The sequence below is a fragment of the Macrobrachium rosenbergii genome, chromosome 33 (genome assembly GCF_040412425.1).
Source record: "Macrobrachium rosenbergii isolate ZJJX-2024 chromosome 33, ASM4041242v1, whole genome shotgun sequence".
In the NCBI taxonomy this organism is placed as follows: Eukaryota; Metazoa; Arthropoda; class Malacostraca; order Decapoda; family Palaemonidae; genus Macrobrachium; species Macrobrachium rosenbergii.
Window position 1 is genome coordinate 5752638 of NC_089773.1, and position 26209 is coordinate 5778846.

Sequence of the window (26209 nt, forward strand, 5' to 3'; positions counted from 1 at the left end):
TGGAGGGGAGAGGCCACTGCTAAATAAAATATATATCAGGGCTTGATGATTGCAAATGGTGAGATACAGTAACGAGGGGGGAGGATGGAAAAATAAAAAAAGTGGATATAAAATAGCATACTCTCATCCCCTTATTCACCTGGTCCTGTTGTTGTAAACCAACACCAGTATTAGAAGATGCCACTTTGAATCTTCCTCAGCTGGAAGGAGAGAGGCCACTGTCAGGGCTTGATATGGTGAGGGGGGAGGATGGAAAAATAAAAAAAAAGTGGATCACTCCTTCAAATAGGTCAAAACGGGTCCAAATAAGTAATGACTTAAATAATAATGGGTGTGATAATAAGAAGAGAGATGGAAGCAAAGAAAATCTAGAGGGTGAAAGTGAACAAATTACCAGCAGAGAACGTAGGCGAGACTTTCTGAAGGCACACCTTACGTTTTAACTGGATACGACAGTGGTTGAGCCCAGGAAATTGAGTCTGCTCTCAGGGTCTGCTTCGTTCTTCAGGTTCTCGATGACGATGTTGTACTGAGGGAAGTTTGCCAAGCTGCTCTCACCATCAGGCAGTTTAAGCAGCACCTGGAAGAGCATCTACTGGTTACTTTGTTATTTTTTCACTTTTTAATCATTTTTTCTTCCTCATACACAGACACCATATATGTACTGTGTGTATAATTGTATATTTATGTGCCTTGGAGAGGCACAGGAGGAAGAAAATGTTCAAGATCTCCGAGATGCTGAAACTCAGTTCGTGGGTAAAGTAAAGGAGAAGAAAAGCCATGGCAATAGTTTTACGATTTAGGAATTTCCTGAGTCAAGCTGTTAGGTGATAAAGCGTTCCCCTGACTCAGTCTGCATTCTAACTCCAATCAAAATCCAACACCGTGGCAAAAGGAAGAGGGATGGCTGCCTTCGAACTGGCTCTTCAACCTGTGATTTCATGCTGTGACTTGAGCTCACCGATTTTCTCAGGACACTCATTAGGTTTTTGCATGACACCTCTATGTGTTAGGTCCGTCAGTAGGCAATGGATGTGCAACCTACTTCATTATGAATTAATTTCAGTTCAATCAAATCATTCAATTCTTAGTACAATGAATACATTTATTATATAGTGTAGGAATCAGTGACAATATTTAATAAAACCTTTACAGACAAAAACCTTAATGTGAATATGTGATTGAAATCAAGAGCAAAAACAGAGAGAAAAGCAAAAAATACCTTCTTTCATAAAAAATAAACATTTGAAATAATGAACAATAAAAGAATGTGCAATCAAAATGAAAGTACTGAAAGAGAAATGAACAATGAATGACACACCCACCCACCCAAGCTTCAAAGGCACAGCCAGTTACTCCATGATTAACACTTACTTTCTTTCTGGTAAAAAGAAAAATGATTTGGAACAACTTCCACCATAACAAAAGTGATTCCCCTTAGGAAAAGGACTCAAATTTTACACTGGATACTGCCAAAGCAACTGATATAATTGAAGACTTCCTCTCCCAGGAGAAACCACCAGGTAACTGGCTAAATTCTTCCTGTATCAGTGTTGTTCCCGATGTTGGTGCGTTGGGAAATTTCCCTCTGTAATCAGCAGCAAGATCCAAACGTCGCTTTCATCTGCTGCGTCAGTTTGCAGTCCAACAACGGGTCGGTCTACATTAGGGCAGGTCTGCAGCAAGCAGGAGGAACGAAAATAACGGAAGAAGAAGAGTCCACCAAGACAGACCTCCAACACACAGAAAATAAACTAAGCTCACGTGATAAAATAAGAGACTTGTAACACAGCTGGAAGAAACAATGAATGAAGCAAAGTGAAACTCTTGAGAGAAAACAAAAGAGGTTCATGCATTGAAAGCAGGGTGAGACAGAGTAACCAGCATGGGTCACCAAGGAAGTAAAGCAAGAAATAAGCCAAACAAGAATATTTAACCAGTTTAAAAGGAAGGTTTCAAGTGCAGAAGAAAATGGTCTATATGGAGAAGCCTACCATAGACAGAATAATAAAGTACAAACACTAATAAACACAGCATTTGAAGAATATGAAGACAGATATAAGCCAATACTGACTCTGCCGTACATATCCCCACTGAGTGCAGGTATTGTACCTCTATGTCCGTGTAAAATTTCTCTTTTAAGTCAAATTTCATTTTTTATGTTCTGACTTTTTTTGGTGTATTTTTGTGTGATTTTTTTATCGTCAATGTTTTTTTTTATTTTTATAATTTTAGAACCCCTGATGATGTAATCATGGATTATGAAATGTTGGGAATTAATATGCAAAAAAAAAAATAAAATAAAAAATAAGAGTATTCCTGTCTGTCCTTAGAAGTTTGACTTTCAAGTCAAAGGTATCTATCTATCGGTCTATATATATATAATTATATGAATATTCTGTATTTAAGGGCAACTGGAACAGGAGAGTAGTCTCATACCTGGTAGTCACCTACTGAAGCAGAAGAGGGAACCGTAAGAGTGGCATGTATGAAACACACTCCAGGGCGACAATGTCGAAGGTCAAGGTCACTCTGGAGAGGTGAAGGATATTTCTCTCCTGAAGAAGGTTTGTTGATGATGATCTGGAATGGAATTTGATTTCTTTCTAAAAAATGACATCACAATAGCTGTGGTCAGAAATCCCCCACAGGAGAAAATGCAAAATTTGACAATAACTAGAGAGAGAAAATCCACAACTGACTCTCCGTCATTCTTTTGGTTGGATCTTGAGAAATGGAAACTAACAAACTTATTTCTTTGTTGTTATTGCATGTGGGATTCTGAAATGAAATTTGGAATATAACTGCTAGGAATGTGTTTTTCCTTTTCTATTTACTCCATGATGGAGGTACAGGAAAAGGTAGATTAAGTGGCAATAAAATGACAATTCTTAACTTCTATGGATTCTCTGACAGAATATATCAACTGCATCAAACCAGAGTCCACTGACTAATGCGTTCTGCATTGATCACAGGCAAAGTAATATATCACTGATAGGTAAGAGTTCTATTTCAGACTAAAAGGACCAACCAGTCGTTTTTAGACTGAACTGACCTTATGTCATCAAAGGCTCTTGCTGTTTCAATTATTCTGTAAAGGACCCACCTGTGCCGATCGATAATTTATTGGTGCAGAGTAACCGACATTCATTATCTTGAGACCAACTGTAGCACTGGTCCCACGCTCCATCACCCGAGGTATTCTTGAAAACACGCCAATAAGGCGATACCCAAGAGAATGGTCTATCTGTGGATCAGAAAAGGAATATCAAATTCCAGCAATAAAATGGATGAAAACGAAAATATCGGATATGAAAAAAATAGTTACCAAAAACGGACAAGGACAGTCTGTTGAAACAGTTGTCTTTCGCAGAATCTTCCTTGTCTCACAAAACTGTGCAGTAATCCAATAAGTTGTTCGGTCTTTCATGGAATGCAAATGCCTTGATACTGGAATCTTGACTACTTTGATCTTCAAAAGAAACTCTGACCTTAAGTTTTTCAAGGTTTTATCTTGCTCTATCTTTTTTTTACCCCAGATATGTGCTCTTCCTCTGTCTGTCTCTTTTAAATTCACGTGTTATGTTATTGTTATTGCTCAACATTTTTTTATCACTGAATTCATTTTTATCTCTAGTTCAGATTTGGTGCTGTCACTGAGAGGTCTTTCAGCTCAAAAGACTTCGTCTACTTGCTGTGCCAATTCTAAGCCCATTATTCCATTAATCTGTATACAAAAAATTGCAGTTTTATAGTATTTCATTGGAGGCCAACTAGAAACAACTAGGCTTCAATTTTTAATAAGAATCTGAAAAGTATGTATCAAGCGTAGTTAGTGATTCGAGCCTGATCATTCTAGACACAACTAAGCACATTACATCAGGTCACATGAAAGGATACTGTTTTCTTACTCACTGTGTCATAGCATCCTTGGGTTCTCCATGACTGAAGCACAGCTGGCTGATACACTGAATTCAAATAAGTGAAGTGAAGCTCCTGAAGTTCTTTAAGTGCAGTAACACAATCAGACCTTCCAAGGCAAAACATGTTAGTATCTCTGCCTGTTGAACTATGAGGACAGCCCGGAAGCTTGCATCAGTGAGTCATATAATCTCTTCAGATTTGACATGATGTGTCGCAATGAGTGAAAGGAATTGTTATGATCTATCCATTTTTAATCTGACAAATACACTTAGAAGCAGTCAGCAGTATGACGATGACTGGCTGAATGCAGCAAGTCCAAAGAGCATTTTTCAATTTCATGTTATGTAATCTTTGTCAACTAATCCAGACAGGAAAAATCTTGAATAAACACTACATGAAACCTCTAAGAAAATCCTAGTTAACACACTGCTTAATTAAACATAAATAATACAAAACAGAATTTCACTAACATCAAACTAAACAATTAATGCTCCACAATTAAATGTATATAAGGAATTTACATATATTAAATGAAGGTTCTCGAACATTACAGAAAGTTAAAAATTAATCTGTTCTCAAAACTGGAACATACAAAGTGCTTGGGGGAACTATACAAAGAAGAATCATTGTTGGTGGTCGTCTTGGAGCTAAGAAGACTGTCGACTTTGTAACCAGCAGTTTCCATTAATGGGAGTGGTTGCAGACATCACCAGATTTTACAGGTCCTGAAATATTTACCAGAGGACTGCACTGAAGGGCTGTACCAGCAGAATACCACTAGGGAAGATGCCATTAATGGAGGAACAATTCAAGTGGTAGACTTGACTGGACTCAGTGGTTTATTCTGAATAACTTTATTATAATAATTAAAACATGAACATCTGTGGTACTAATTATGGACCTATATCACCAGCATCAGAGAGGGACAGCAAGTATATCCTGACAGTGGTCGATTTTGCTTTATGAGATACACAGAGGCACCAATATTTCCTGAAATAGAAACTAAGCATGAAGCACAGGCACTACTTGATATTCTCAGCAGGGTAGGATTCCTCAAAGAAATGCCCAGTGACCGAGGTACCCAGTTTCTGAAATGATGGAGGTGAGCCATCCGGTGTGCAAAAAGCAGAGCTGTTCATGATGTCATATAACCTAAGATTTAATGGATTGTGTGAAATGATCAACAATGTGCTGATATCTATGCTGAAGAGGTGGCAGGAGAGAACAAAGGATTTGGATTTGTATCTATCTGTGATCTTGTTCACACATCAATAAGTTATCCCGGCCAGTGCTGGGTTGGTCAGCTAGTGTATAAACTGTATACATATATAAATGTGTGTGCGCATGCGTGTGTATACATATATATATATGTCTTTATATTAGGAAATAGTTTATATTATATTCAATTTTTATTCAGATAACTTTATGGATTTTGCATTTAATGTAATTGGTGCATTGTGCATAATTTGCAGTGTCCCTTGGATAAGAATTAAACTTATGGAAATAACAAAGAGCAAAAGAGAAGAATTAATGTGATGAATTCAAGTTCTGAAGAATCAAGTGCGGACCATGGCCAGATTTCAATTAGAATCTCGTCATTTTTATGCAAGTCTAAATCATGATCAGTTTACTGAGCTTTATGAGATTTAAGAATATCCATCAGATGTTGTTGTCAACCATCAACTTTCAGCTCCTTCTGTGTTTGTTGCATGAAATCCCTTTGCAACAACCTTATGACACAAACAATATGTGTAAAAGCTCTCTTGGGTATATGAACAACAGGTCACTGAAAACAAAACAAAAAAATCAGTCATCAGACCAAACCAACCTGGGTGAATTGGCATTACAAGTTTCTCCCCCTTGTGACACATACACTGTTTCGCTCATGAGGTAAGGGTATTCCTCGACCTTGTCAGTGTAGGTCCCAAAATCCGTGTCGGATGCCAGGAAGCAGTCATTGTGGTGGCCAATCCTAGCAACCTGTGGTGGGAGGAGAAAACTCTTGGAAGATATGGCAGACAGAGGTTGAAGATTATCCGACTCTCATACTTTTTTAATGCTGCGAGTCTATCTGTTCAAAAAAATTTCCATTCCTAAAGGTGTTAATGTCTCATGCAAAATCAATGTATTCCTAAAAATGTTAATGGCTTGTTCTAAAAGAATGCATTCCTAAATGTATTAATGTTTTGTATAATAATAGTGCACTTATAAAGGTGTTGAGGTCACATCATGCAAAAACATTGCATTTCTAAAGGTATTAATGTCTCATTGTGCAAAAAGACAGCATTCCTAAAGGTGTTAAGGTCTCACTGTGCAAAAATAATGCATTTCAATACGAGTTTATGTCACGTTGTCCAAAAAGAATGCATTCCTTTAGGTGTTGACTTCTCACTGTACAAAGAGAAAGCATTCCTAAAGGCGTTAATGTCTCAATGTGCAAAAGACTGCGTTCTCTAAGATGTCAGTAACTTATTGTGCAAAAAGAATTCATCCCTACGGGAGTTATTGTCTCATTGTGCAAACAGATCGCATAACTAAAGGTGTTGATGTCTTGTCCAAAAAGAATGCATTTCTAAAGGAGCTGAAACCTCATCGTACAAAAAAGATTGCATTCCTGAATGTGTTGGTGTCTTGTGCAAAAAGGAATGCATTCTTTTAAGATGCTGAAGTCTCAAGCAAAAAGAATGTGTTCCTAAAGGTGTTGTGCAAAAAGACTGCATTGGTTTAGGTGTTAACGTTTCACACAAAAGAATGGATTTCTAATAGTGCTGATGTCTTATTGTGCAAAAACTTTGAATTCTAATGTGTTAATGTCTCAGTGTGCAAAAAGAATGCACTCCCAAATGTGTTGATGTCTCACTGTGTAAAAAGAATGCATTCCTAATTATTATTATTATTATACAGTATTATTATTCAGAAGATGAGCCCTATTCATATGGAACAAGCCCACAGAGGACACTGACTTGAAATTTATGTTTCCAAAGAATATGGTGTTCATTCGAAAGAAGTAATAGAAGGAAATGGGAAATACAGAAAGAAGAAATCAGTTATTAGAAAAACATAAATTAGTAAATAAATGTAAATGTAATAATTAAAATACAAGTTGAATTGTGTTATGGTAGCAATGCACTGCTTCTTTGCTTGAACTTCTGAGGTTCCAATTGCACAACATCCTCTGAAGGGAGGCTGTCACAGTCCAACAGTGCAAAGAATAAAGGACCTCTGGAACTGAGAAGTTCGAGAGCAAGGCACATTTACTGCATATCGGTGCGTCTGCTGTTCAGTGAATCTGGTTGCTCTCGGCAGGAAAATGGGATCAGGGATGAATTTTGAATGGAAAAGATCTGTATTAAAATACAACTGATGAAAAAGTGACGAACAAGAGACCATCCATCGATGATCCAAGTTATAACTGCTAATATTAGGAAACAGAAACTTACTACCACAAACTACTCTATCTAGAAGAGAGAAGTCTCTGGCAGAAGCAGACATCCACATTGGATAGCAATATTCTAGTAAGGGAGTACACATGACCTAAAACAGGTTGCACTCATTTTATCAGTTATACTCGTATATATATGGGGCCTTACAAACAGTGCCTAACTTTCGCATGGCATTTGCTGACACTTTCATTGAATGTTTCTCAAAGTAAGATGCGAGTCACAAGTTACACCTAGAATAGTTACAGCTTCAGAATCATTCAGCAAAGTCCCATCCTCCTGAAGGGGAGGATGGGGTGGAATAGCCTCAGTTCTACCAGTGAACAACGTTCTGTCCTGCTCCTCCATACCTTAGCATCTGTGTATGCCTCAGCTGAAGTAACAGGTGAAAGTCTCTCTAGAATTTTCCTTTTATAATTTGGTGTACGCAGCTCTACTTGCCTGTGAGGAAAATCAGAACCAGGTGTAATACAGATAGGGTGGCGAGTGTTACAGAAATAAATATTATATTATACAAATAATAATTTGTGGGAGGTAATGCCTGCTTCTCAGAATTTTCATTTCTCTCCACTTTCACTATACATTCAATTTAGCTTAACGTCATAAAAAAACAATATTAGATATATCACATTTCTTCCCAGGCTATTTCAAGTCAGAGGATACCTTGTTTCATGCTTCTTTTTTTAAAGGTCCCAAAATCTTTATTTAAGCAAAATGGAACCCTTCCTCCCTCCACTTACCTGGATTTAGGCAAGGCATCCAAAAGGGCAAACACTACCTGTCGTCGGTTCTCGTAATCTGCCGGAGATACGTTGCCTTCATTGCCATAGTTGGCCGTGTAGTACCACTCGCCCCACACGCCCACGAAACCTGCCTGCATCAGCGCTATGATGCCTACGTGCTCCTGTTATATAAGTATACAGTATAAATCTAATATATAATCTATTATATAAAAACGAATGTTTGTACATTTGTTTGGATGCTATAGAAATCCGAACTGCTTGACAAACCCAGACATAATTTTGCGACCTCTACGTTGCCGCAGAAAGGTTTATTACTCAAAATCAAACCCCTGCCCAATGACAGACAAAAACGCAGACGAAACAAATGGAATTTTCATTTTTGCCGGTGCTGTCAACATTTTCTTCAGATACGTTATGGGAATCATCAGTAACTTGTGTGGAACCACAAGGAGTTATTAAACTCCTCCCACTGCAAACCCTATAATCAGTTTAGTAGATCCAAAAAATTAAACAGATATGTTTGACTGTATTAGAATAACTTTTACTTTCACTCAGTCATAAAGCAGGATAAAATCAACATTGAACACCTATAACAATAAACGAAGTGAGTGTAGATGGGATGGAAGTTTCAAGAATGACGCACACAATGGTTTTGAGTTTTCCATTTTCTGTTAGACTGGTCGCCTCTGGTGGGGGCAGGGTTTGTAGGGGATCTGGATGGTAGGGGAGATGAGTGTCAACATGATGAGGAACAATACCTGTACTAGTAAATATCCTGCGTGGTAATAAATAAACGTAAAATTGAGGAGTAGAAAATGAAGGGAATGGGAGAAAAAAAAAATCAATGTTTATTGATGATGTTTTTCTTCTACACTATATCGAATGCTTCTTAATGGGTGCAATTACCTTTCGAAATGTGAGTGATCCTTAGCCATCTTTAGGGAATTTCAGGACAAACAAGAAGATTTTCAAATCATTCTTTACTTGTTTATCGAACGTAATGCAGTGAATTCTCACAAACACAAACAAAAGAACACACAAACACTTAGATGATCACACACTATCAAAATAAGTCCACCATTTCAACTACTATAATTAATTCACACCATCTGTGCATCTGATATCTAACCCCATCTCTTATGACGTTCCTGATTGGCCATTGATCAGCCAGTCACAGGACTGGAAACTTGTCGGTCTCTTCCAGCCGTCACCGAGTCAACATCTACACTGCGAACTCTCCTCATATGTCTTTCAAAAGTTATAACTTTCATTACACCTCAGTTTTACCTGAAGTAAAGTAGTGTTTCTCAATTTCATCACTAAACATCGTCAAGCCAATGATTTAAGGATTATAATGATATAAGAATTATGTACTTCAGTAAACTTAATGGTAAAACATGTATAGTGAAATAAACATGAAATTTTTAATATAAAATATATTCTTTCACTCTTTACATGACATCGCAGTGCATTTATCATTTATTGCCTTGTGTTTCATACAGTATCATAGATTAAATGTCATGGATGAAAATGCTACCAAAAAATTATAGGTAGGGCCATCAATATGAAAATAACAAGCAAAAGATTAAGAATATTAAAATGAGCGGGGATCCGTGCAGACAATGGCCACATGTTTATTTCACTATACATATTCCTTTGTGGCATTTGCCTTTATATATATATATATATATATATATATATATATATATATATATATATATATATATATATATATATATATATATATATATATATATATATATAAATACACACATATCAATAGGTAGATGGAGAGAAATAGATAGGTAGAAAAATACAAAAGTAGAGAGGAAGCCTAATTACATAAACACCACACCACCAATGCTAAGTCAGTGAACTGCTAAGGAGAACCAACCTGTAAAATGGGAGCAAGCTGTTCAATGTGCTTTTTCAGCTGCAAAGGAGGAGCGTCTTCGATGTTTGATGCGTTTAGACTGTAGCAAAACCTTAACAGGACCTGTTCAAAGGATTATAATCTATTACTATTAATGACCAATTTGATGATGCCATCGACTTCGAATTCCGAAGAGAAGAGAGGTAACTGCTGAAACAAATGAGAGATATTCATTCACGAGTAAAATTGACTGACAGGATTATGTAAACACTTGCCCATGAAATAAATCAGTCACTTAACTTAGAGAAACGTCTGTTCCTCTGTGCCTAACTAGACGTGTAGCAGGTCCGTAAACAAATGAGTATAGATTAACCGATGTAAAAGAGGCTAGCGCAAATAGACCATTGTATTCCCATAAATATGACCATTTATTTGACTTAAATTTTAAATATTAAAATAAAACATCTCACTTTTGAGTCCTATCAAATCCCTTCACACATGTATCAGTTTATGTCAGAATATCAATCATCTCAGTATGCTGGTGTGGGTGAGAAGAGCCGATATCCATTCACGAACCTTCTACAATTACTACTGTCCATGAGCTTGTGCTTTTTTGCATGTTTAGTTTTCGATCTTTTCATTTTCCATGAATACTGCGCGACATTCAGATACCACAATGAAGAGGAATGTGAAGAATCGAACTTAATTTGTTGTTTTACAATAAAAGCGGACACATCAGGATAACTATAGGCACAAACCTTCAAGCCTGCACTCCTGATGTCCACAAAATCTTGTCTTATTTTCTGCAGGATGTCATCGCTAATGTTAGTGTTGACGAACGTGTCTAGGACGTAAACCCTAGAAGAAGAAAAGTCCCCAGTAACGAAGTGAGTGAGTAAGCAGGTTCTGATAATCAAGATACATGATTAGTGACGTTTATATGGGGACGGGAAGAATGCTCAACTGCTTTGCTCAAAAAGATATTGTTTCTTAACTAGAAGTTTTGATCAGTTACCCTGGAATATATGGCAACACTGATGGGAAAGGTGTGGGAGGGGAGGAGATTGATTGTTGGCGAGTCGATGCACAGATTCCTGGGATAGCAGGTGGTAGGGGAGCCAAAATCGTGCTTTACTATACTAGATAAAATTTGAAGTGACCTTGGTGTTCAAACTAATTCTCTAGGAAATGCATACCATAGTCTTGATTTGATTTGACAGTTGCTGTAACATTCAAAAATTGTAAAAAAGGGGGGAATTCTACCATAGGCTATAGTCACTCTTCCTTTCTTGAAATAGCCCCTACTTTTGAAAATTAATTTTCATTGGCAAAGCATTCACAAAAAAGCTGTGCAAAGTAAAAATATTTACTGCCACAAATGCTGCACAGCTAATAAAAGTTTTATACTATGCAAAAAAAAAAAATAATGCAGCCATGTTAGCTGTACTATGGGTTAAATTGATTGATGTTTTTTTTCTTTTTTAAACATGCTGCTTCATGTGCGACAAGCGACGAGGTTTAGCGAGGTGGCAAATTGCCCCACTCCTCCAGTGTGGCCACCCACATCAAAATGATTAAGTTTCATAATAAGCGGCAAGTCATGCTGCTCAAGCTCGCCGCTTGCAGTGTGGCCGTACCCCAAGCTGGGCCAGGACAGTTTTAGACAACTGTCTGTAGGCCGGATGGCATTAGGCCACACATCTTTGTTGGACCTTGATCATCATTTAAGAAACGAGAGAGAGAGATCATGAACTAACCTGGAAATGAGAGTGATGCCTTGCCCGACCCATTGATCCAGGAGCTCTTGCACAACAGGTGACCAGCTGGAAGCTTTACTTTCTGTGTTAATGTAGAAACCACGTTCTGGGTTTCTGCGGCCACTTCCCAGTGTTGGGTACCCATAACTAGCTATAAAAAAACAAATAGAAATAGATATACAGATATGATTCAATGAGTAACTTAAATTCAGAAATATGATTTATGTAAGTATCATTTTTAGGGGAAACTATTCAGTCATATTGAAGAATTCTACCAAGAAAGCTGCCCAATGGCTCCATGTACATGTGTATAAATTATAAGTAAAAGCCCCTTAATAAGAAGAATCCTACTTATGTTTTGGAGAAGAGAACAAATATCAATCCACTTTTAAGCTGAGAAAGATCCTTAGGTTAAGCACCTGTGGAAGATTGTTGCATTTAATTATTGAGAACCTGCCTCCTTTCCTAAGTGAGGACTAAAGGAGAAGCACAATCCACACACCAGGTGATTCAGAGTTTCAGTCTGCATTTCTGTTCGCCTTGGCAAAATTTTATTCTGTCTTTGTGAAGATACGATTTTTTTTAAAGGAAGAAATACATCTCACTGCCTAAGCAATTAAGGTTAATGTCACTGTTACTCAGAGGTAATTATAGTAGTGGTTACGGATGTTCCTTTGCAAAGCTTCATAAGCCTGTCTCACAAAATCATTCCAGATAAGGTAGGAAAAGGTCTAACACAAAGTTCTGAACTAAAAAAAGCTCTCTACCCTGAAGGAGGCTTAAAGACTTATCCACTGGAATAAATAATCACGGAAAAGAAAAGATAAGTGCAAGTCAAACATTAAATTTGTGAAGTCTTGCTCAGCTGTGGCAGAGTCAATGTTTACCTTTTCCAAATGACAAAGGAGAGGAACCAAATCTAACTCATTCCTCAGGAATGAAAGACAGGCTGCCTTCACTCATAAAGAAACTAACAACACCAATGTTTCCCTTACTGTTGTAAGCGACTTCGGCACACCCGTTTGGTGCCGTGGAGAGGACAGCACTGCAAGACAAAACGGGAGTTTCTGTTGGCCCTGAAAATAGAAGATGAGGTAAACAATTGGATAACTTTGCTTATGAATTTATCATCACTGAATGAAACGACATATAAAATGCACAAAGCTAAGCTAAATGTTAATGATCGACTTCTGTTTTCCCATCCAATATCTGCTCTTCGTCCCTCGATCTCTGAGAGAAACTCTTTTCTGACAGACTGAAGAACTTGCACGGTGCTTCGTTTATTTGCAGACATACGTAAGTAGGTTATTGAATTCATCTTTGCTACACTGTTATTCGAATTCCTGTCGAGGTGTCTACTCAAGCACACGTTTTCTGTGTTGGACAGCCTAATAAAAGAGATATGGCATGTACCTAGCAGTTTCTTTATTCACTTTTGATCTTTGTTTTCATAACCACTCCATGTTAACCAGTTTTCACTGACAGTTTTAACTGACAGTTTGTTATCCAGTGTATGAAGCTTTTCTTCTGTTTGATTATGTTCATATTTTCTTCTGTCATATTGTTATGATTATGTTCTTGTTATATTTTCTTTATTGAAAGTTGTGAACGTATTCACAGGGATGTCAGTATTGTTGAATAGTTGTTTATAATTATGATGTGACTTATTGTTACTGTATTTTCTTATACTGATAGTAATACTGAACAAATACTTGGACGTGAATAATGAGAAGAATGACACAAAAGTTGTAAGAATCGGTTTAGACTAATTTCATTCTGCTGTTGTTGTTGTAGTTTATGGTTAAGATGGCATCATGCCAGCACGGGCTGTTGCTCACAGAGCAGCCAATAAGTCATTCTGTGATGTGAAGGTTAAAGGTGTTGGCAATAAAATGAAAGATTTTATTGCTGATGACTGTGCCAGTGAAATGATGATATGAGTGAAATGAAAGGATTAACAATACCATTGGGAGAATTTTCTTATCTGGCTTACCACAGGTGGCTTCAGTGGTCTCCTCGACCTTGGGTCTGCAGGTTTGAATATAGAGACTAATAAACGAGGAGTAACCAGTCTTGTACTCTGTACTATCAACTGCCTAAGAGAGCATTGTGAAAGATCATTCAATGAGTATAGTGCACAGACTGCCTTTACCAGATTTGAGTAGCGACCCACTCGATATATGCATACATACATACATACATACATACATACATGCATACATACATACAGAGTAATTCAGTACGTTCTGCTCGTGTATGTAGATTGCACTGTCTGTCAGTGTTACAGTGAATATTTGTAACTTCTTGTTGATCAGTCAGTTGCCTTTGTGCTGCCATGGAGTAAACATGACCTCTGCATTCTGTCTGCATGGGGGAGAACCACAGGCAGAGGTCACTTATTTATGGGCTGAAGGAGTATCTGGGGCTGAAAACCATCAAAGGCCTACAATGCAATGTGGGAAATCTGTTTCAACCAGGGCAACGTGAGTATAAACAGATTACAAAGTTCATACAAGGCTTAATATCTGACAAACCTGCAAGTAGCTATCAATAATGTGACAAAACATGCGCAAATTATCTATGAATGTGCATATGAAATCATCTATATCAGGCCTCACACAATAACCCCCAGTGCAACTGGTGAGTTTCATTGAGAGGTTATTGGATCAGAAACATTTTCATTCAAAAATATGCCAGGGCTTGCTGGACTGCTATCACAGGGGAGGGTTATGCTTTCTTGAAAAGGATAGTCTCTTGTGATGAAACCTGGATCCTCGACTTCAAACTGGAAAGTAAACATTAGAGTGTGGCGTGGAAACAACTGCAGTCACCAAACGAAATAAAGTTCTGAACTAAGACTGCTACAAGGAAAATCATACTTACATTGTTCTGGGATTCACAAAGGCCATTACCTGGGGATGGCTCAACAGAAAACAGTGTACATTAGTGAGAGGCTGTGAGACAAAATGATGCCTGCAATCCAAAGCGAACGCCAAAGTCCTTCATAAAAAAAAGTGTTTTACTTTTGCACAGCAAAGTGCACACACACAAAATCACCAACATTGTTCAAATACTTAAGGAACTGTGATTTGAGGCTTTTGAACATCTCCTTTACCGTCCGGACCTCACTCCCTTGGATTACCTTGTTTGGTCACCTTAAAATGCCTAAGAGGTTACCAATTTGCCGTGGACCAAGCTGTGAAAGATACAGTGGATATGTGGGTGAGGGGGGGCAACCAAGTATCTTTTATCAGGGCAAATTGAAGCTCATGGAACACTGGACCAAGTGCATTGCAAAGCAATGGAACCCTGTACAAAAATAATCTATTTGTAGGTTCTATACTGTTGTTTTAACGATTGTAATACCAAAAGTGTGGATAATTAGGACTCACCATATATATATATATATATATATATATATATATATATATATATATATATATATATATATATATATATATATATATATATATATAAAAGGAAAAATAAAAAGAAAAGGTTTACAAGCACTTTCATGTTATTTCCAACACATTTTGAGGCACAATGCTAAAAACACTGAGAGTAACTACCAAAGTGAACATAAAAGCTGAAGAAAAAAAAAACATTCAAAATCGTGAAACAGGTTAAAACCAGCACAGCTGGTACAGAGAACAGCTCAACAGATTTTAACCTGTTCCCACGATTTTGAATATTTTTGAGGAAAAGCTATAGAACAACTCCGCATGGCTAATTACCTTGGAAACTGAGTTTTCCTATACTTTTAGTGTTGCTGATGGAGATGGTGTTGTTTATGGGTGATCAATTATTATTAACCTCACATCTTTATCGGGGACCCTTTGGGAACTGGGGGTTTAGGGTGGGGTGAAACACAGGGAGAGAGAACGGACACGTTATTATTATGATGGCCACCCTGGAATGGTTCCATGCATACACAAGGCATATGGAAACCATATGTTCAAGAAGGGATTGCCTAAGGAAACCTATTATAAAGGGAACTATACTAACCAAACATACCCTTACCTAACCTAGTAGGCCGTGTTACTTAGCCGGGGGGCTGTAACTGCTGGTCCCCCCCGGAGAAGGAAACCACTTTTTACCCAAATTTCCCCTATAACACTGCGCATGCACGATAGTATTCTAGGATAGCCAGCATACGATAACATATCAGTTCTGTGGTTAATTACAGGTTAATTACAGTCGACCGCCAAAAAATAACGGTAAATTCTTGATAAGCAGCCAAAATAATATAGTAAACTCCATTTCCAAGGTAAAAAGCCATGGAGTTATACTTTAGTTCTACAATCTTTGTTGCCATTTCTTCATCTTTTATGTTCACTTTGTTAGTTACTCTTGGTGTTTTTAGCACTGTGCCTCGGAAATGTGTTGGAAATAACATGAAAGCGCTCGGTATGCCTTTATTTTATTTTTCCTGTGGCCTTAGATGAATGTATTGTCACACACTATATATTCATATTACTCATTAGGCTTCAAGAAGACGGGATGGCTTAGATTCCAGATTCTTTAATACCCATAGTTCAAGCTTTCAAGACATATAGTCTTCTTCACCAGGCTGTATGTCTTTGAGAACTTGTACACTGAAATAACTATCCCATTTCGTTGAAGCCTAACACAAGTAGTATGTATGCATATATATATATATATATATATATATATATATATATATATATATATATATATATATATATATATATATATATATATATATATATATATATATATTAATATTGTTTAATTTTTATTCATGGCCTTTTAAAGTAAATTTCTTTGTTATTTTCAATTTAATTTTCTTTTTATGCCACAAGAAAAGCTGGTTAAGGTTCCTCTAACTCCCACCGAAGGTTGTTATTATTCAAGTGGTACTTCGCCCATGAAAGTTGTTTTCTTCTCTTTTTGTGTATTTATTTGGCTGGATGCTCATTTGGCGATTCCCCATTCGTCGCCTCACGTTTGGTGGGGACCGCTGGCCGAGGACGAGGGCAGTATGTATTCGGCTCTTGATGTTTAAAATACCTCCTGAATGGTATTATGTAATCCCAGTTCTCTTGAACTGCTACTACAAGCCATTTTTCTGGCTTGGGGGTTCTTGCTACTGAGTTTTTACTTATTTTGTTGCCATCAGGGTTTTTTTTCGGATATTGTACACTAGATATTCTTTCCAGACTTCTTACTTCGGAGAAGGCAACCAAAGCCTCTTTACAGTCTAAAAAGGTTATCCAAACCTGCCGGGACTGAAAAGTGTCTGCCAATTTGATTCCTTAATTCCATATTTGCTAAATTCTTCATCTATTATTTCGCATCTCATATCTAATGGAAGAGACTTGATGAATGCAGTAGATTTATCTTCCTCAGGCTCATTACTCAGGCAAATAAATGGTTCTGGCATTGCCACCAATTTATTTGCACTTGCAGCAGATTCCAAAGCAGAAGCCTCATGTCTCGAAGTCGATCCAAGGATTATTTTCAATCTCCAAGGTGGGTGCAGAGGTCATCATCTGCGCCAAAACAGTGTCATCAGAGGGCTCAGGGGTACTCAAATCTTTATCACTAAAACCCATAAAGATCAAATAGAGAAAAAAAATTAAGTAAACCTGAAAACCTTAAAAAGATATCATCAGCCTTTCCTGGAGTTTACTCTTCCACCAACGGCACAAGTGAGAACCGACTCCCAAATGTCCACGTCCCTACCCTACCCCACTGGGGATGGCACAACATGATTAGAGCGGCCCAGGTGTAAGCCAAACCCGCTTGGTAGAACTGAGAGTATTACAAGAACACAATCATCCCCACCCTAATCGTATCATGGGCAAACCAGATAGAATGCTGAGAGTCCTATCCCCAGAACCAGAACCCCCCGGAATCTGTGGCCCAGCCCTGCAGAACAGTTCCGCCTTTGAGCTATTAATCTGATATTTCTCAGGTCTGAACATTATCGGGCAGTTGATGGTCCTACCGCAGTTCCCACTATTTGGGTTCAGATATAAACCCAATCTGAGCTATGATACCTTTTCCAGTTATCAGGTCCAATAAATTTTAGCAAAAGTGGAAAATTCCACAAAAATTAATCCAAAGAAATATATAATGATATATGGGACTCTTGGACTCAAACCCGGGAACAAATTCCTGGGGTTCAAAAACCCCCTCACCACATCAAGGTGGTCCCAAGTAGAGGGGTCATTCTGATTATAGGGTATTGAGTTCGTTTCCCACGACCGGACATCGTAATTTCTTCATATTTCTTGCACTTTGTAGTGACAAGCGTATCAAAAAGCATGAAGAATTTCATAAGTTAAGAAGGCATTATGGCTATTACAATTACATATGTATCTGGTAAAAAGTGACCAGTAGATTCTACATACATACTTCAGCCTAAAAAGCAATAAAAATGATTGCTCACTTGGCTATGACGGAGAAGATGGGTCTATTCCAGCTCTAATATATATATATATGAAAACGACAGGTATATCTATATACGAGGGGCAACAGACTTTTATCCTTCTCGTGGTCAGGTTGGCAATGGGACCTTGTTCTGGTTGTGGAACAAGGGTTCATTTCCTGCGACCAGACATTGTAATTTCTTCATATTTCTTGCACTTGGATCGTAAGGCTTTGTAGTGACAAGCATATCCAAAAAGCACGAAGAATTTGAGAAGTTAAGAGGGCATTGTGGATATTACACACACACACACACACACATATACAGTCATACCCCAAACTTACGCAAGGTTTGGTTCCAGAACCCTTCATGCAAGGCGAATTTTCGCGTAGGTTTGGCAGTCTCTAAAAAAAAAGCTAATAAATGCCTATTTCTAGAGTTTAAACACTACATATGGCCCTAATCATGCTCCCAAAGTATTAAGCTACCTTTTGAATTCAATTAAAGTTACTGTAATTTCATTTAAAAGTTAGTTTAACAAATTACCCTTAAAAAAAGAAGTAAATGGCTGACATAAAAACATTGAGTTGGAAGAGAATTTCTCTCCCTTTCTGATTGATCTATTTTTAGAAGTCTTCTCAACCTCTTTTTAATAAGTTCTTTATTCTACGTCTCTTTCTCTTTGTTCTGAAATGCTTTTTCATTTACAAACAGTGTTTTTAATTGGAGTAATACAAGGCTTAGTTATTATGGCTCTATGTTTTATAATGTATTTTCCACACTAGTGCATTTATAGTTCGTAGACAGTACAGGTAAAATTAGATAAATTTAAACCATCTACTGTAAAGGAAAAGATGTACAGGAAAATAATAAACTGTTGCAAAATTTGTGAGCGTAACTATGAAGAGAGAGAGAGAGAGAGAGAGAGAGAGAGAGAGAGAGAGAGAGAGAGAGAGAGAGAGAGGGTTGTCCTTACTTAAGAGCGAAATTATTTATCAGTTATTAGAGAGAGAGAGAGAGAGAGAGAGAAGTTGTCCTTACTTGAAATATCAAGTTAAATTATTTATGAATTGTTATGGAGACAAAGTGATTAACTTGAGATCACAGAGAGAGAAAAGTTATTCTTACCTTAGATATCAAAAGATGGGAATTCATGAAAGAAAAGGAAAAAAGAGAGAGAGAGAGAGAGAGAGAGAGAGAGAGAGAGAGAGAGAGAGAGAGAGAGAGAGAGAGAGAGAGAGAGAATCAGAAATCCTTTGACACGCTGTGGGCAATGATTGACATGTTTGACAACTTTGCCCTCCCCCCTTTCAAAGGTTTCATGAAAGATCGGGAAATGATATTTGTTTGTTTAAAATATCACAATTTACTATAGAAATGTATAAATTTTGTAATTACAGTGGTATTATTATTATTATTATTATTATTATTATTATTATTATTATTATTATTATTATTATTATTATTATTATAATATTGATGGAAAGAGAAACCCACAAGATTCTTGTGTATAGCTTGTTTACTGGTAAATATTTACATATTACTTTGATCTCGAGCACTTTCAGGTCCTAACTGTGACCCTTTTTCAAGAGATGAGGTAGTCAGGCTGATACACAAGAATCTTGTGAGTTTCTCTTTCCATCTTCAGAAAAAAACTGAAAGAAGTTTTTGTTTGGTTCATTATTATTATTATTATTATTATTATTATTATTATTATTATTATTATTATTATTATTATTATTATTATTATTATTATTTGAAAATTAGTACTCATTATTTGGTATATCATTTATTTTATCATACAAAACAAATAAACATATACTTGTAACCAGAAAAATTCTCTCATCTCTTACTGAGATGAGAGAATTTTTATGGTTACATGTATGTTTATTTGTTTTGTTGATAAATAAAAGATTTACCTAATAATAAGTACTAATTTTCAAATATTGATAATAATAATAATAATAATAATAATATAACTGTCATTACAAAATTTATACATTTCTATAGTAAATTATGTGATATTTTAAGCAAACAAATATCATTTCCCGAGCTTTCGTGAAACCTTTGAAGAGAGGGGCGAGGGCAAAGGCGTCAAATATGTCAATAGTTGCCCACAGTGTCAAAGGCTTTCTAGTACTATCTCTCTCTTTCTTCTTTCTTTTTCCTTCAAAAATCAAAGTAAGGATGACTTCTCTCTCTCATGTTGTTCTCTGTCTCCGTAATAATTCATAAATAATTTAACTTGATATTTCAGGTAAGGACAATCTCGCTCTCTCTCTCTCTCTCGTGTGTTACCCTCTCTGTCTCCATAATAACTGATAAATAATTTCACTCTTAAGCAAGGACAACCCTTGTCTCTCTCACTCTCTCTCTTGTCTCTCGAGGATTCGCATATGTCACGTGTCTCTGAAAAAATCGCATATGACAATTAGTTAGGTTCAATGATTCACATTTCAAATCAATTGTGTAAGACAGGTATCTCTCTCTCTCTCTCTCTCTCTCTCTCTCTCTCTCTCTCTCTCTCTCTCTCTCTCTCTCTCTCTCTCTCTCTCTGTCTCTCTATATATATATATATATATATATATATATATATATATATATATATATAAATATATATATATATATATATATATATATAAATATATATATATATTTATATATATATATATATATATATATATATATATATATATATATATATATATATATATATATATATATATTTATATATATATATATATATATATATATATATATATATATATATATATATATATATATATATATATTTATATATATATATATATATATATATATATATATTTATATATATATTTATATATATATATATATATATATATATATATATTTATATATATATATATATATATATATATATATATATATATATATATATATATATATATAATATATATATATATATATATATATATATATATATATATATATATATATATATATATATATATATATATATATATATATATATATATATATATATATATATATTTATATATATATATATATATATATATATATATATATATATATATATATATATATATATATATATATATATAAATATATATATATATATATATATATATATATATATATATATATATATATATATATATATATATATATATATATAAATATATATATATATATATATAATATATATATATATATTTATATATATATATATATATATTTATATATATATATATATATATATATATACCTGATCTTGAAAAACATTTTAAGAACAAAAGTAACATACTAGTAGTAGTAGTAGTGGACAGGAGAAAAGGTGTCCAGGTTCTCCCGATGAATTGCTGCAGCGGTCTGTTCCGAATCACAACCTTCATTCCGTAATATACCACATTGCCTTCTTGAAGGATGGGACCTCCTCTTCCCTGGCAGAACTTTGCTGTTGTCAAAAAAGTGCAAATTATGATTGACAGGCGCAGTTTTTGTTTATTATTATTGTTGTTGTTATTATTATTATTAATTATTATTATTCATAACAGGAACAATTTAGAATTAGCTAAAAGGCCATTAACTTGCTTATCGGGTTTCATAATAATAATACAAACCATCACCTAATTTATATGAGTACTGCTCAGCAATAGCTGGAACATTTGTTGAACTTGGTAACAAGCTGTTGACTGGTGGTTATTGGGGTGAGTAGGAAAATACCTCTCACTGCTCTTCTGTCACTAGTCACTATTTCTTTGGCCATCATCGTGTGAGGACCTACTGCTGCACTTTTCCTGACTGCTAAGTTGAATTTGTGTCTTTTTGTCGAGTTGTTTGTTTCCGATATATAATGTTTGTTATTAGATAAATCCCCTTTGATTTTACATTAATCTTTCTTTCATTTTCAGCAGTCATTGCTGGGATGTGAGCTGTAGAAAAGGTACACTTCAAGTCTTTGCCTGCCTGTTCCCTTCAGTGGCGAAGACCTCACGGCTCCTTCCCAAAGTACATCCCCACTCCAGGGAGGGTAAGGAGGTTTCAGCAGATGTGGGGGAATTATACAACTACTCTTATGATGTCATCTGCAAAGTCTACTGTTGCTGCAACCCTGCGTCTGCTACTGATGCAACCCTTGCAACATTGTTTGCTGTTGTTGCAAACACTAGAAGCTCAATGTTGTTGAGTCTCTAATAGAGGTCTTCCTTCCTTCCCAGGACCCTTGCCTGAGGAGACAACGGGGTATTTTTCCTCACCCCATGCCTCCTCAGGAGCAAAGTTATCTGTAGCCAAACCTTCAAGTGCAGCTGGGCCTTTAGATTATGGGGTTCAAAGGGTGATTCTCTGAGGCATTTTTCAGATGTCTCTTCAAAGTGAAGAGGATGACTGGGATTGGAGACTGGTCTTTGAATGGTCACCATTAATGAGTGTGTATTGCAGACTCATTTTTATACAGAAAATGCAGCAGTTTGCATTAGTCCACCATAAGGATCAATGTCATACTAGATAGTTCCATGGAATGCATCTTGTAAGTAACCATCCATCAGAAATCTGGTATGTACCTCTACACCTCCCAGGGGGGGCTGTGGACATTCAAAGTTTTCCTTCAATCTGATGACGGCTCCACTGGTCTTTACATGTACATTAACTATTACCTGGATGATTGGCTACTCCTGGAGTCCACCAAGATGCTATTGCCCCAGACAAAGTCCTTCTACCCTACTTTTGGCCAATGTAGGGAAAACTGATTGATGCTGGATCTCACTCCCAAGTAGTAGACAAGTACCTGGGTGTGTCTGAAAGCTTGGCAAACTCAGAGAGGTATAACACTTTTGTCTCAGTCCCACGTTTACACCAACCCAATCTCTCCACTTACTCTGGCTAATGCTTCGCTTCCAAACTTTTAATCACTGTCAGCAACTTATCTTTTCAACCACCCATTCTCAATACCCTCCACATGAGCCCCCTTTATCAGTTCTGTGAGCTGTTTTCTTTGTCCATGTATGCCACACATAGCTCTTCCCTTTCACTTTCTAACTTATCACACACATTTTATAGTAAATGCCTCATCCACACACCCTCTCCCTTGTCCTCCCATTTTAATCCTTAAATCTCCTGCCTTACCATTTTAATTGAAATACTACAGTAAACCTTCCCAGTACACTAAGTAATTTTATGCCCCTACAATTCTAACAGTCTCCCCTATCATCTTCACCCTTAAACAAAGGAACAATTTTCCCTTTCACAATGTCTCCCTCATCTATGCCACCTATGCACCTTAGTCAATCAATCAGTCACTTTCATCACCTGTTCCTCTGCATTTTGCTCGTCATTCCACCAATGCCCAACCCTTTTGTTATTTTCGCTACATCTGCAACAGTCGCCTTCATAAGCAATCGCTTCCACTGTGACCTTTCATTTTTTCATCTTTCATCTCTGCCTCTCTCCAAGCTAACACATTCAGTGCATCTTCAAAATACTCACTCCATCGAATTGGGACTATACATAGTTTCTTCACAAAGCATCTCTTTATTCTTAGATCAAATATCTCATAAATAATCAACACATACATTCAGTAATTTATTATTCACAATTTTACCAAAATCTTTCAGATATTATGAGTTTATATTATTCTTCAACTAAACTTTCCGAAAGTCTGATCTGATGACCTGGCCCTGAAAGTATAGGCTTTTGTGCTGAAAGAACTGCGAATCAGAAAACATTTTTTTCAAAAATCCTCCTTTATAATGAAAACCTTTTTTTTTTTTCTCCCAAGCAAGGATTCTTTATGTCATCTGGCTTCAGCCAATGATATCCCGATATTCACTAACCTGCATTGCATGTGAGCGCGAACTGATACTGAGCCCTTCCGAATCTGGAGAATCTTTTGTTGAGGCTCATATAAAAGATAACTCGTCTGGTTCCAGGTGGCCCTGAAGGATGGAAGGGGAGAAGACAATAATCAGAAAAGGAACCATTACACCCAAATATACAATGAGTTTATAAATATATACAAAAAAGCATATATATAATATATATATACAGTAATACCTCGAACTTACATGAGCTTAGGTTCCTGAACCCCTCGCATTAGAGGAGGATTCGCGTAAGTTTGGTACGGTCACTAAAAATGCTAATAAATGCTTATTTCTAGAATTTAAACTCTAAATATCTGACCCAAATCATGCTCTCAAAGCACAGCATTAAGCTAACTTTTAAATAAATTAATTTTATTTAAAGGTTAGCTTAATACATTACCCTTAAAAAAGAAATAACTAGTTGATGTAAAAATAGAGCACAGTATCGTAATGGGTATTTGCCACATACTAGCGCATCTACAATAGTCACGTACGTATACTAATGTTACCCCTAATTCATGGGATGTCGTTTTCTTTTTCACTCAGTTTTCTTTTCACTCACACTAACTTAAAAGACGTTTTCTTTGCATCACAGAATTCATATAACAAATGTACAATTCAATAAAATGAAGACATGTACGCAATGTATGTAGAGGGTACAGGTACATTAAATCAATGTAAAATTAATTATGTAAAGACATACAGAGAAATCATTTGTAAAAATATGTGCGCACTTACAATGAGAGAGAGAGAGAGAGAGAGAGAGAGAGAGAGAGAGAGAGAGAGAGAGAGAGAGAGAGAGAGAGAGAGAGAGAGAGAGAAATACATATGCACATTAAAAATATTGTAATATTTGTATCATTTATGTACAAGAATAAAAATAAAACAAATTTTTCATACTGATTTCATACTTAAAACATGAAAGCTTATAAATTACTTCAAAAATTATAAACATAAGCAATTCTGCAAAGGTATCACATCTTCTACAAATATGTAACTTTGCAAATGGGTATCACATCTTGTACAAAAGTAAACTTTACTGTAAACTGCCTTTGTATCACCTATGTACAAAAATATAAATAACGCAAATTTTTCATACCGATCTTACACTTAATTGCATGAAAATTTATCAGTAAATTACTGTACTTCAAAAATAGGAGTGCATGAATAATGTCCACGTCTGGAAGGAAAGTCGACGTTTTCTAAATGCCACAGGAGCAGAAAGAAGGAACCGTCACCTACCTTGCAGAGACACGAGCAGCTTATTCTGTTTAACTTGCAACACTGGGTCACTGAGCGTCCACGATGCTCGAGCCTTCACTTCCCGGGCTTCTCCTTGTATTGGTGAAGTCCTCAGCGATGAGCCTGCTTGAAGACCCTTCTCTAACCTTAGAAGGAACAACTTCCGAAGAGATGGCTAACGTCACTGCCAAGGCAAAGATTGTCCACTTCATCTTGCTCTCCTGAAACACAATTAGATTCCGAATTTGACCATATGTTATTATTATTATTATTATTATTATTACTACTGTCATCTCATACTTAAGAGATTTCGTGCGTGTCGTTTCGAACGTAGCTGACACACAGGAAGGAGTATGAGCTGCAGTGTCGAATCTGAGTGCGACTAGACGTCTAAGAAAATGCTTTCATGTGAGATGCCTCATTCATTTCTGTTACCTATTTTTATTTTCATTCATTTACTTTTATTAACTTATCTTTATTTATTTTTTCCAAGTGGATTAAGGGTTAAATCTTATGCAACATCTGTCAAAATGTGGTAGAGCAGCTGTTAGAAAAGAAAGCTGTAGTTGAACCTTTCAGGATGAAATCAGATTAGAAAGACCAAAGACCTACTTCCTCCTTTCACAATGGGCGATATGTTGTTCGCTGGCCACACTCAGGATTATGAGGATCAATCTCAAAAGGAACTGACTGATATGAAGAAGACTGGATAATCACATATGTGGTTTCGAAGCAGTTATGTACACAAGGATTTCAGAATGTAGCTTTAGCCGAACCAATCTGGGAGTTTTCTTGTCTATTTTGTCAGGTGAAGGAGGTTGAAATACATACTGAAGGAGAATTATAATTGACAAGTGGTTTGTCATCTCACGGGCTCGAACCACCGACACAAGAACCAGTGACGTTCAGTGACGCGCATTAAACCGCCCAGCTATCAAAAGAGGTATAAGCTGATACCTACTCTGCTAGACAAAT

The 26209-nt window shown here is 36.3% G+C and overlaps 1 protein-coding gene across 1 annotated transcript; it reads right to left on the reverse strand.

Annotated features, from left to right (window-relative positions):
* Positions 1 to 366: 366 nt before the first annotated feature.
* LOC136855840 (uncharacterized) lies at positions 367 to 25399 on the reverse strand. The gene is made up of 14 exons (XM_067133199.1): positions 25235 to 25399; positions 23966 to 24067; positions 21439 to 21588; positions 12733 to 12813; positions 11738 to 11888; positions 10739 to 10838; positions 10002 to 10103; positions 8105 to 8268; positions 7715 to 7805; positions 5753 to 5904; positions 3916 to 4030; positions 3107 to 3247; positions 2440 to 2583; positions 367 to 580 (listed from the first exon to the last, which is right to left on the reverse strand). Exons 2-14 carry the CDS (start codon positions 24033 to 24035, stop codon positions 440 to 442), a joined length of 1602 nt encoding a protein of 533 aa, XP_066989300.1. The 5' UTR covers positions 24036 to 24067; positions 25235 to 25399; the 3' UTR covers positions 367 to 439.
* Between the last annotated feature and the right edge of the window lie 810 nt (positions 25400 to 26209).